This window comes from Sarcophilus harrisii, chromosome 1 (genome assembly GCF_902635505.1).
Source record: "Sarcophilus harrisii chromosome 1, mSarHar1.11, whole genome shotgun sequence".
Taxonomy (NCBI): Eukaryota; Metazoa; Chordata; class Mammalia; order Dasyuromorphia; family Dasyuridae; genus Sarcophilus; species Sarcophilus harrisii.
In genome coordinates this window covers 75,370,855-75,383,652 of record NC_045426.1, presented here as the reverse complement: position 1 = coordinate 75,383,652, position 12,798 = coordinate 75,370,855, and the positions used below count along the sequence as shown (strand labels likewise).

The 12,798-nt window shown below is 32.9% G+C and overlaps 1 protein-coding gene across 8 annotated transcripts in view; it reads right to left on the bottom strand.

The window, feature by feature from the left end:
• Positions 1 to 12,798, bottom strand: part of TNS3 (tensin 3) — a 378,141-nt gene that overhangs the window by 140,415 nt on the left and 224,928 nt on the right. For all 8 annotated transcript variants that reach the window (XM_031957264.1, XM_031957267.1, XM_031957260.1 and 5 more), the window contains 3 exons: positions 1,791 to 1,920; positions 1,118 to 1,183; positions 277 to 381 (listed from right to left, as the gene is read on the bottom strand). In XM_031957264.1, the coding sequence (XP_031813124.1) occupies positions 277 to 381; positions 1,118 to 1,183; positions 1,791 to 1,920 (301 nt within the window). The remainder of the gene's footprint in view (positions 1 to 276; positions 382 to 1,117; positions 1,184 to 1,790; positions 1,921 to 12,798) is intronic.

The following is a 12,798-nucleotide window of genomic DNA, read 5'->3' as shown; positions in this document are numbered from 1 at the left end:
CCAACTATTTACAGCTTTGCAAAACTCTGACCAAAATCCAAGCAATATGTGGTTCATGAACTCTCAGAAACCTATGACTGTGCCACACGTGTCTGTGGTTTCTGCATTCTGTAAATACAATGAGATTACATCTTCTAAGTTTGTTGAGAGGGGAATCTGTTTTGGTAAAGGCAATGAATTTTTTCTTCTCAGATTCTTTTGACCTACCTCATATATTTCACCCCAGTGAGAAGCAATCTCATTTGAAGATTTTATATAAAAGCCAGTTAAACTCACCTTCCCCATCAGGACTCATATTTTCATAAGAATCCCACCGGATCAGTGGGTCGGCAGTATTGTAATCCACAACTACTCCATGGTCATTCTGTAAATGTTCAGATCCTTGGATAGAGGACAAAGACAAAATCAAGTTGTCAGAAGTGAAGCAAGAGATTTTGTATTTTATTGTCAGTTATTTCCAGTGGCTAGAAATGGTAGAAGTGAACTGATGAGTCAGAACCAAGAGACTCCTCACCAATGTTCCAAGAAAGGGTAGGGCAGATTTTTTGGAGACAGTCAAGGGAAAAACATGACAAGTCCTAAAGGTTAGTGCTGTGACAGATTTTTCAAATTTGTTGTTGTTTTTGGTTCACATCTTATTCATTTCTTTTTTCTTTCATAGATCACACACTTAGAGTCAGAAGGAAATTCTGGTATCAACCTCCTCATCTTTCAACTGAGGCCCACCAAGATTGTGACTTTTCAAATATCCTAAGTAACAGAATTACGGTTTTAACCAAATCTTCTAAATTCAAATCACTCTACCTTCTTAGAATTACTTTTAAATGCCAATGAAATTTTTATTACATGATTCAGAGTGTTAGCCTAAATGATCTCCAAAGGCTTTTCCAATTCAGATTTTATCATATTAAAAAAAAAAGAGGGGAGGGAAGTTATAGAAAAGAATTAATGCTAGCAAGAATAGTTTCTATTTAATAAAACTTGCATTCATATTTAAGTATACTCTGATTTTGGGGGTATAAAATTCCTTCTGGGAAAGGAAGATTATTTTTAGTTTTCACTTTATAATAAGCTTAAATATATAAATAAATAAATGTTTCTTATGGTAAATGCTTACCTTGTATTTTCTCAGGCGTAGCAGAAAAGACTAACTCAATCTTCCCATAATCAGGAAAACGGTCATCTGAAATCAAAGAACAATATAAATACATTGAGAAATTGAGAAGTGGAATCAGACAGAAGAAATCTACATTTTTATCTGTTCTGTGTTATACTTATTTTTCAGAAAGGAAATATTTTTTGTTACAGAAAAATGTCTTCTCTCCATTCTCTACCTTCCAATTTCAATCAATTCTCCCAAAATAAATAATCCATTGTTTTTTAACTTGGGATTTTAGGGAGATGTCTGTGGCACTGAAAAGTTAAGTATGCTGAGGGTTACATAGCCAGTATTTATCAAAAATGTGGTTTGAATTCAGGTGTTCCTGAAAACTAGACCAGCCTTCTATCCACTATACACACTGCCTTTCTCAAACAAAGATGTTATTATTTTAAAAGTAAAGAATATGAATCATTTCTCTTGTAACATGTTTGGTGATTTCTTTCTTTTGCTGGCAACATCTGACCAGATTCAAAATCAGCATGTATCAATAGCATCCAAACATTGAAAAGTATTAGGAGCATGAAAAACGAACCAAGGGAACAAAAGTGCTAGTAATTCATATTTGTATGCACTTACTGTCAGACACTCAGTGTGTACCCCAGAGAACTTAGAACCCTCAGAATTCTACCTTTGTTAGCATTGTCCAGATCTTCCTTCCTAAACATCAGTCCATAGCCTTGAATGGCTCCTGTGTGAAACTGCAGGCGGAAAATGACATCACGAGTAGCAGATCGATATTTTTTGTGGTAACATTTCAACTGTTTTAAGGAGAGAAAAAAAAAACAAACCCAGAAAATCTCCATCAGCAGGTTTCTATTGGGGGTTCATTTCATTATTAGCAAATTGTACAACTGTTCAAGATGAGAAGTTCCCAGGCATTTAAAGAATGATTTCATGTAGATACTTGACAGTTCAAAATAAAATGTTGCTTTTGATACTCTAGATAAGAAAGATCACTTAGCAGTCTCAGCTATTTTTAAAAGGCCTTCTGATAGTTACTGTCATGCCATAATTTAATCACATCTTCCATAAGAACTTTTAATGCTTTTCCCCTAGTGACAGGTTCATAAAATCATCCATCTGAAATACCACAGAGACCATGATTTCACTTTTAAGTCTTCATATTTAAGTTTCACATTTAAATCTTCACCTAAGTCATTCTTGACAAATAAAAATTTATTAGATTTAAGCCTTCTAATTAATAAGATTTGTTACATTTATAGCCAGACTATTTATTCCTCAGGCAAGAGATATACGTTTCACTAATAATAGCTAATAATAATACCTAGCACTATAATAACACTTTCAAGGTTAAAAATGCTTTACAACTATTAATTTACTTAAGCCTCCAACAATTCTGAAAAGTAGGTAGTTTATTATGCACATTTTAGATGAAAAAAATTGCAGCAGACAGAGAATAAGTGAACAGTCCATGATTACAGAACTAGTGTTTAGAGCCAGATAGGAATTTAAATCTTCCTAATTCTAGGTCTATCCCTCAAACACTGTGCCACTTCTAGTTTGATTGAACTTAGAAATGCTTTTTATTTCACTGAAATAGCCTTCAATAAAATAGCATCTCTGCCACGTCATCAAGGAGATAGAGTTACTCATTCTGGCATAAAATTTTCAGGAGGACTTTGCTGAAAAGAAGTCATGCTTGTGAACACTTCAGGCAAATATGCGAAATAGTGACATAAATAGAAACTATAATTCAATTACCCCAATTCATTCATTCAATTCCTTCCTTCTTACTTTCTTTCTTCCCTCCTCCTTTCTTTTTTCTCTCCCTCTCTCCTTCCCTCTCTCTCTCTCTTTCTCTTTTTCTCCCTCTCTTTCTTTTTCTTCCCCTTTTCCTTCCTTCCTTCCTTTCTTTCCTTTTTAGGGGGTGATTGATATTAATAAGCAAATCATATAACATTATTTGAAAAAATGAAGAAACATTTGGCACACACTAGGGCTTAATTTATTAGCATGTCATGGGTTAATTCAAAGATGAAACTATACAAACAAAAGGAAAGACAGACAAGTAGAGTTATATGTTGAAAGATATATGTATTTATATACATATATATATATTCAAAAGGGATATATATGTGTGTATATATGTGAATGAATATATTGTGTAAGCAATATATTGAATAAGCAAGGGAATGCCTAATAACATATTCATAATTTCAGGTGTGATCCTTTTGTTTTCTTCCTGTTCTTATTTATGGAAATGTTCGTTTTATTTGGTGTACAAGTTCAGGAGGAAAAAAAATCCCCATAAAGATGTGGCTTTATTTTTTTTTTTAAAGAATTCAGTTTCCATTCATTCTTTTAAAAATATTTGAAATTAAAAGATACAAGCCTACTAACAGTAAGATATTGTGATTCATATCGACAAAACACTCACATCTAACTAGGGGTGTATATAAAATTCCACATGACAGTAACAAAGCAGACATGGCCCTGGGTGATTGGCTTCAATTCCATGGATAAGGTTGTCCCATGCCAATTCTAAGGGTGGGGCACTTACTTTCAGACAACATCCCCATCAGACAAGAGACTTTTATAAAATTATTTAAAGAACGGGTAAAAATATTAAAACTTGGCAAATGCAAGTCATTAACAGTCAGGGGGAAAAAAGATCAACAAAGAAGAACTCCATGTAAGTACAGTTAAAACTACAATTACACAGAAAATCCTATTAATTCAATATTCTACTTAGGAATCTGTGACAAATACTTAGATTGGAACTTACCTTTGAGGTAACTAAAAGAGAATAAACACTGTCCCAATATTTTTATTTCTACTGATAGCACAACCATTCTCCGAGTTACTTAAACTTTCAAATAAAGACAGCTATAACTTTTCCTTTATTATTTATATTCCTTAGTCAATCATTTGCCACATGTGAAATGACTCTTGTACCTAACTTTTAGTCTAGGCCATCATTATTTCAATATGGCTGCATCCTAATTGCTTTCCCTGCTACTTAATCAAGTAGTTCCCAATCTATATTCTTGTATGCCTACTCTCACATCAAGTTTTTTTGTAGACAAGATAGCATTTCATGGTCCTATACCCATGTGTCCCAGCCTTCATTCATGACAATGCCTTTGCCCTCTACATCTCCAAATACTATCCTCTTTCACCCCTTTTCTATCAAATTCTACTTTCCATTTATGGTCTTCTGCAGTTTCTCTCATACAATAATAATTCTCTAATTCTCAATGATGATGATCTTTATTTTTAATACCATTCATTTCTGCTTTGTATTCTGTATTTTTTTGTAAAATATCACTAAAACTGTTTCATGAACATAATCTTTCCAGCTTGATTACAGCCTTATAGAGGACTGGGTCTCATATTTCTTTTTGGGGGAAATTTGCATATAGTATGCACCACACAATAAAGCTTTAATTACATTTCATGAAAAATAAAAGAATGAAATAAATGTTAAAGTGACCTGCCTTGGAACAATATTCCAAGTATTCAACTACCATTTAAAAGTTGTATAGGCAGCAGCCAAAAAAAGGAATAATTTAGAAACGGCAACTAACCTTTTGCTTAATTTCTGGGACTTTCTTTAAAGATGATAAACAATGATAATGATCCCTGAGGATGACTGTGGGGGAACTATACATTCTTGCCTTGTTATTCATTTGGCTATGGTATTTTGTTTAGGTTTTTTCCACAAGCTGCCTAGAAGAATGACAAATTTTTTTTGATTCTTTGAGCTTTCCAAATACCTTATAAAGCAATATTTTAAAGGTTTTGTTATCTGATGTTGAAAACAAAAACTTCCACCAAGAATTCTGCCAATAAACTTGTAGAAAGAAATTAGCATAAATTGATTTTATGTGGAATCCTCACTTCTCTAAATTCCCGTTACCTGTAACACCCATCAAAGCATAGAAGCCTTTGAATAATAATTTTTAAAAATTTCTTTTTGGCTTTAAAAAGCCAAAAAACTTGATCAAAGGACAGTGACAAGTGGTAGCTAGGGAAAGTTGTATCAAAATGATTTTCTTTGCAAAAATAAAATAAAACACATTTTGGTATTCACATTTTTATCAAGAATTGCATATGAAAGATTTGAGGGATCAGGATTATTATTTTTTTTTCCAAGGGAAGTGAAGTACAATACTAGCTACATTTTCCAATATCAGAATAGGACAGAACTTCTGAAATAGGATCTGTGACCATAAGGAAGTAGTCCAAAAATTCAAAATGAAGAGAAACAAAGAATGGGGGCAGAGGGGAGAAAGAATGTAGAATACCTAGTCTTGAATTGGTATTCAGAGAACTGACATTTGAATCCTGGGTTCCACCACCTGTACAAACTTAAATAAATCATTTCATCTTTCAGAGCTTTTGTTTAGTGATCTCTAAAATAAGTTATTGAAACTGTCAACCTCTAAGATCTCTTCTAGTTCTAAATCCATGACATTGATGTTCTTTATGTAATATGCAGTTGGGTACGTACTCCAATAAGTTAGGCTATCAGTACATATGTATAGCCCAAGCACAAAAGATGAACAGGGAGCTTGATCAAAATTCAATAGGATATGGGCAGCTAAGAAGCAAAGTAGATAGAGCATTGGCCTTGGAATCAGAAGGACTTGAATTCAGATACTTCCTATATTTTTGAGCTTGAACAAGTCATTTAATCTCAAATGCCTCCAAAAAAGAAAAACAAAGTAGGCTAAACTGAGTTTTAAAATAACTATAAACTTTCAATGATTCTAAGCTGTTTCTTCACATGGATACTCCTATTTTTTAAGATCAAAATTGTCCTGGTGATGCTATTTGACTATAAATGATGGAATAGAATAATGCATAAACAATCAAAATTGTGAGTAATCCAGTGCACAAGAAGAAATATGTAGGGTGGGGTGTATTAATGATAATGTTTACAGAAGAAGTGGCATAAGGTGCATTATCTAGAAAATGTAGATTGCAAAAAAGATGGCTCAAGTTATGTAGGGAGAATTCAGGATGATAAAGAAATAGCCAACGTGTCACATTGGTTTCCACAAAACTGTGGGAAATCCAGACAGAATGATTTCAAAACAAAGGCAATGTTATCTATTAAGGATTTACAGAAAAATATAGACAAGCCTCACACAAAATGATATTCCACCAATGGGTTGAGTCTATACCATTAGAATAAAGAGATTGCTAAAGAAATCCAGGACCTTATAATAAAATGCTCTGATAATTTAGCTCTCATGTGTGCACCATGTTGCTCAAAGCCCAGTGTAGTCATTCCTAAAATAGTTGGAAATTGGGAAATAAAACAAAGTCCCAGATTCATCAGAAAAGACATAACATAAAGCCACCAGTAGTTATATAAGATGCATAAAAAATTCACATGTAACTTTTAGTTCAGAAATCTGGAAAAGATCCAGAGACCAGATCTAACTTGTTGCTTCTCATCTTGGTGTCTGTCATCAAAGCTTGTAAACAGGTTTCCGCCCAGTATTTTGGTGGGAAAAATGTTTTATAAACTAGAAGGTTCTCTATGAATGTGAACTCATACTTTTGCTGTTATTTCATTTGTTCTTGGATGTATCAATATTTATCATCTTCCTTTGTTCTTTAAATGCTGCCCTAACCTCACTGTATTATATAGATAATTCCAAAATTATTTCTTCTTGATAGAGACTCAAACATTTCAAAGAAAAAAATTACAATCAGGAAAAGTTAATATGAATAACCCAGTTCACTTATTCATTTTACAAATGAGCAAACTGAGCTCTCCAGAGAGAAAAGTGGCATCCCAAATTTCACATGGTTATTTGATGGCAAAAAAACTCACTCCAAGTTTCTTGCCAATGTTCATCCTTCACACCACCACAGTGGCCTCTTTATTGACCCTATAAATTATATTATTCATTCAATATTTATATTCATCTGTAATCCATATTCATATAAATTGTTATTCATATGAAATAGAAATAATTAATATATTTCTTCTTTCCCATGAGAGACATTAAAGTGTAAGGGACCGAGATCTGGCTTTGATGTCAGGAAGGCCCAAATTCAAATTTCAACTCTGGCTTTCTAACTCTAAACAAGTCAGTTAACTTCTCATTGTTTCAATCAAATTGCAAATATTTTAAATTGTCAAGATAACAATTTGTATTGGTATAGGGTGTCCTCATTTGAACCCATTAAAAATAAGCCATGAAAGCATTTAACCAGAAGACACTAGTTTGCTACAAAATAATAATAATGATAACAATTCATGACATGGAGGGCAACTGAGGAACTATCTTTTTTTAGGTTTATACTGGTGGATAACCAAATAAAACTACACTTATATCTAAATACACTAGATCTGACTTAATCCCATTATTCAATCATATTGTCAGCTAGTTTCTCCTTTCCTAATACTTCTACAGATAATATAAATAGGAGTGATCTGGATTCAGATACTGATTGTACTGCTTATTATTTAGGGGAATACTGGTAAATATTTCACAACTGACTTTTTTTTTTAAGTGCATACAATACATGCTAAAGTTTAATCTGTACAATTATTATTTTCTCTATCACTTTCTTAAATCTAGGAAATCAATTAACCAAACAATAAATCAAGACCTGATTTATAACATTTGCTCCTTTCTGAGGTGGAAATATTCACAATAAAAAATTATCAATTAGATTTTACAAACTGGTATATTCTTATCCAGAAGACCCCAATTATTACTTGGACAAATAATTTAATATCTCTGGGCCTTGGTTTGGTGATCTATAAAATGAAAGTAATTGGAGTAAATAACCTCTAAAGTACCTCTTCTTTGGTCCTTATTGTACTCTATGCCTTTCAATTTAACAAATCTTATGTTTTACCTAACCTTGGTTCTGACTATTCTTATGACTAAGTTAAAACTAATATATGTTAATATATTTATGGTAACTTTTATGCAGACTACATATAGAGAAAGTTTTTCCTTGTTTACATATAAATGAAACAATCTGCAACTGGAGAGTTTGATGAAATTTTGCTAAAAACGGATGAAAAAAAATTCAGGCATAAAAGAAAAATGTTATTCCAGATTTCTCCAAAGGAAGAAAAAAGCACAAATTTTCATTTTGGATCTACCTTTCTCTTTTCCGGCCAGTGCAGTAAGCTCAAGAAATATAGCTCAACAAAGAAGACTCACTGTAGGATTTGGGTGGTAAATCTATAAAAAAAATTTTCATTTCTTAGAATGCTTTCCAAATTATAGTCTTTGCCAAATATTTTATGAGCTATGGGAGTGCTTACATATTTGAACTGTTATACAGAGAAACACTGTTTTACTGGATTATGCCTTTTTTTCTAGCTCACTTATTAATGTATTTATCACCTCCACTCCACCATAATAGTTTCAACTCAGTCTGAAATATATATGTATACAATATATATTGTTTATGTGTATGCACCCACATACAGACATATATTCACTAGATTTCCAATAACATAGCAGAAAACAAAAGATTATAGAAGTATAATTTTAAGCATGGCAGGGGACAAATAGGCAGTATGTTTTTTTATAACTTATGTTTTTCATTATACATCACTGGGTGATCTTTGTGGTTACTCTAAGTTTGTACAATTCTTGATTCCTCCACCAGAGGAGGTTACATAAGGAATGACACGGACACAATTTTTCATATCATTCTCCAAGTATGTTTCTGCTTTTAAGGGAAATTTCCCTACATTGGAGGGGGAAAATGGAATAATCTCTCTTTTTGATCTTAATTTCTCCCCTAAGACTATTTTCTCATATGAAATACCTTGCCAACCAATAGGAATACGTGAAAAACAAAAGAATTCCTTTTTGAATAAAGATTGAAGCCTTCCAACTTAATTCAAATTAACAGAAGTCCAACGGAATATAAAAAAAAATTACAATGGAGAAGGGGTATGAAGGATAGTAGCAAAGAGATGTGTGATTAAACATTATCAACAAGCAGAGGTAGGATGAATGAGGGATGGTCCATTAGCTCCATGTACATGATTATAAGGCAATGAAACTTACATCTCCGTGTTTAGTCTGTTTCCAAAGCTGCTGGCTAGACTTTTCTACCTCGGTGGCTCAGTTAAATTTCAACATTAGCAGTTAGGATAGATACCTTGTGTCAAAATGAATGCCCAGGACGGGCAGGTACAGATTGCTTACTTACTTAGTTTTCTGGAGGGACTATTCACATAAAACAAACAAACAAACAAGTAGTACAATTGATAAGAGTGCTAGATCCTGAATCAAAAAGACATCAAATCTTGTCTTAGACTCTCACATAGTTACATCACATAAAATGAGTCATATAGTTAATATGACTTGGAGCAGGTCATTCAATTTCTATCTACCTCAGTTTTTTTCATCTGTAAAATGGGGGCAATAATAGCACCTACCACTCAGTTTTGCTCTGAAAATAAAACAATATACTTAAAAGGTACTTTGCAAAGCTTATGAATGCTAGTTATTGTTGGTATTATCAATTATTATCAAGAGATCACAGATCTATCAGAGTTTTTGTGTGGCAGACCTTCATTAATATCCTAAGTTCCAATGAGTTAAATTACCATATCTTATCTCTCCTAAGACTTAACATAGAAAGTACTTAAATATTTATTATTGTTTAATATATTATTAAATATACAATATTTATTAATTATATATAAATAAAATAAATTCTTAATTTGTTGAAAAAAATAAATTACAAAAAAATAGGAATGATCTGGCATAAGCAGAGTGAAACAAACCTAAGCAGAAATGTCTAGCCAGTAACTTTAGAAACAGAATAATTTAACATAGAGATTTAGGAACCAGTTCAAAGACAAACCTGGAAAGAAAACAGAAAAGAAAAAAAAAAATAAAGCATAAAGAGAAGGCTCTATCATAATAGTGATATGAAAACTCTTTATGAAGAGATATCCAGCAAAGAATTCTAAAAAGAAGCAATCAGTCAGGCTGAACAAGCAGGAGAAAGGAGTTAGAGAAGACAAGGTCTGAGGAAATATTCAGATGATTTTGCAACCAACAAAAAGTCAGTTTCTAGAATGTTATGGTCAGAAATCTAATTTCTAGGGATTTCTAGAGCAATGAGTATGTGGTAAGGAAGAAGAGGAATTATTAGTGTTATAGACTGTTTCTGAGAGTAAAAAAGAGGAGACACATAGAAGGACAATGCAAGACATGCTAGAAATCACTTAATCATAATACAGCCTTCACTTCATCCTGGATCATTTTTTTTTTTCTTTCCTGCTTTCTCTTTTTGGTTTAAGATTACGTACGGGCAAAAACTAAAACAACAACAAAAGAATGAAAATGCTACGTTGTGATCCACAGTCAGTTCCCCACAGTCTTTCTGGGTGTAGATGGCTCTCATCATCACAAGATCATTGGAACTGATCTGAATCATCTCATTGTTGAGAAGAGCCACATCCATCATAATTGATCATCATATAGTCTTGTTGTTGCTGTGTACAATGATCTCCTGGTTACACTCGTTTCACTTAGCATCAGTTTATGTAAGTAGAGGATAGATTTTTTTAAAAAGATGACAGAAAAAAGAGGAAGCTCCAAAATGAAATATTACACTTCTATTTTATTTTATTGTAATAGTAGGGAGCAAAGTCAATTATTGATAACATGGGAGTTTGAAAAAAGAAGACATGGAGAGGAAGATGTTCTTTTTTCCCCCCATATTAAGACCAAACTCTAGAGAACTTGGAGGCTACTAATTATACCACAGGTAGACAACTAGCTCTTCTTGAGAAGAATGACAATTCTAACATCTTTGGCTTTTTTTCTTTACAATGAAAAAATCTGGTGTTCTTCCATTTCAGATAATCTCTACCTCCTTTTCCTTAATTTCCCCCAACTCACTGTAAAATATGTGACCAAAACATGATTTTACCCCAAATTTTAAATAAATAATAAATAAATCATCAACTACTTATATCTACTAAACTCTTAAAATCTAAAAGATTTTCAAAAAATTCACCATGTTCATCAAGATGCAACCAAGTGGCTGATCACCAAGCAGATGATAAACAGTCTCCGGACTTACTTGAAAAGGTTGCCATCTTTTACTGGACTTGTACTTGAAGCCTAGCCAGTTTCTTAGACTTATTATTTACTGAATAAAGGCTATAGAAAAATCACATCAGTTAATGATTATCATACAGGGATGATTGAGGCCTTAAAATTTGGGTCTCATGGTCCCATCTTCCATATCTCCTACTAACTATTTCTTTTTTTATTATTATAGCTTGTTATTTACAAGATATATACATGGGTAATTTTTTAGCACTGACAATTGCAAAACCTTTTGTTCCAATTTTTCCCCTCCTTCCCTCCACCCCCTCTCCCAGATGGCAGGTAGACCAATACATGTTAAATATATTCAACTATATGTTAATTACAATATATATGGATATAATATATATTCATACAGTTATTTTGCTGCACAAGAAGAATTGGACTTTGAAATAATATACAATTAACCTGTGAAGGACATCAAAAATTTAGGCAGACAAAAACAGAGGGATTGGAAAAGCTAAGTAGTGGTTCATACTCACTTCTCAGAGTTATTTCGCTGGGTGTAGCTGATTCTATTAATTATTGAACAAATTATTGAACAAATTGAATCAATTGAACAAATTATTGAACCTCTACCGAGGTAGAACAAATCAGTTCTACCTATTGAACTGATTTGGTTCATCTTGTTGTTGAAGAGGGCCATGTCCATCAGAATTGATCATCATATAGTATTGTTGTTGAAGTATATAATGATCTCCTGGTCCTGCTCATTTCACTCAGCATCTAACTATTCCTTTTTATTAGAAGTGTGTTTAAGTCTTCTGGTTGGTCTCTTTGACCTAAGTATTGCCCCACTCCAGACTATCCTCCACTCAGTTGGCAAAGTATTCCAAAAGCATAGTTCGACCATATTACTACTCAATAAAACTCCTTTTTGTTGTTGAAAAACAAAAGAAGTGTGTTTAAAAGTATGGATCATTGCCTTAGATATAATGACCACAGTTTTCTGAACCCTGAGATGTTCAAGATCTCCAAATGTAATCACTGCAAGTTCATGAGGTTACTGAACCACATCCTGAATCCGGCTAGGAAGAAGCATGAAAGGATGGTTGCTTACCACTATGGGAAGAAAGACTGAATTTTTGTTTCAAGATCTTGGCAAGTGCAAATTTCACTCTCCCTTTTGGAGGTTATCTTACTTTTCTCTAATTAATTATATACCAATTCATTTTCTATTTTCCCTTCTCTTGTTAATTGCACACAAGTCCTTGAACAGAAATTTTGAGTTCAATACAAGAGCAGCCTGAATGTTTCTCTCAAGATTATTTTTTTTAATAATCATGAATTAGTGGTCTCTCATTTTAGCTGTTTATCCCTGCCCCAAGAACAGAAAGAAATTGAAAAGCCTGCAAAACGAATGAATTATTATGGAAATGATATTAATTGTTACTACCTATTCTATTTCAAAATATCTTCATGGTAAAAGGAAAGGGGTGAACACTCTGGAATAAGAGATTAAACATAGGCAGAGATCTGGTCTCTAGGCCTCAAATGAAAGGGGAGAACACAAAAGTGTTAGGATGGAGTATCTGATTTAATGAAGGAATC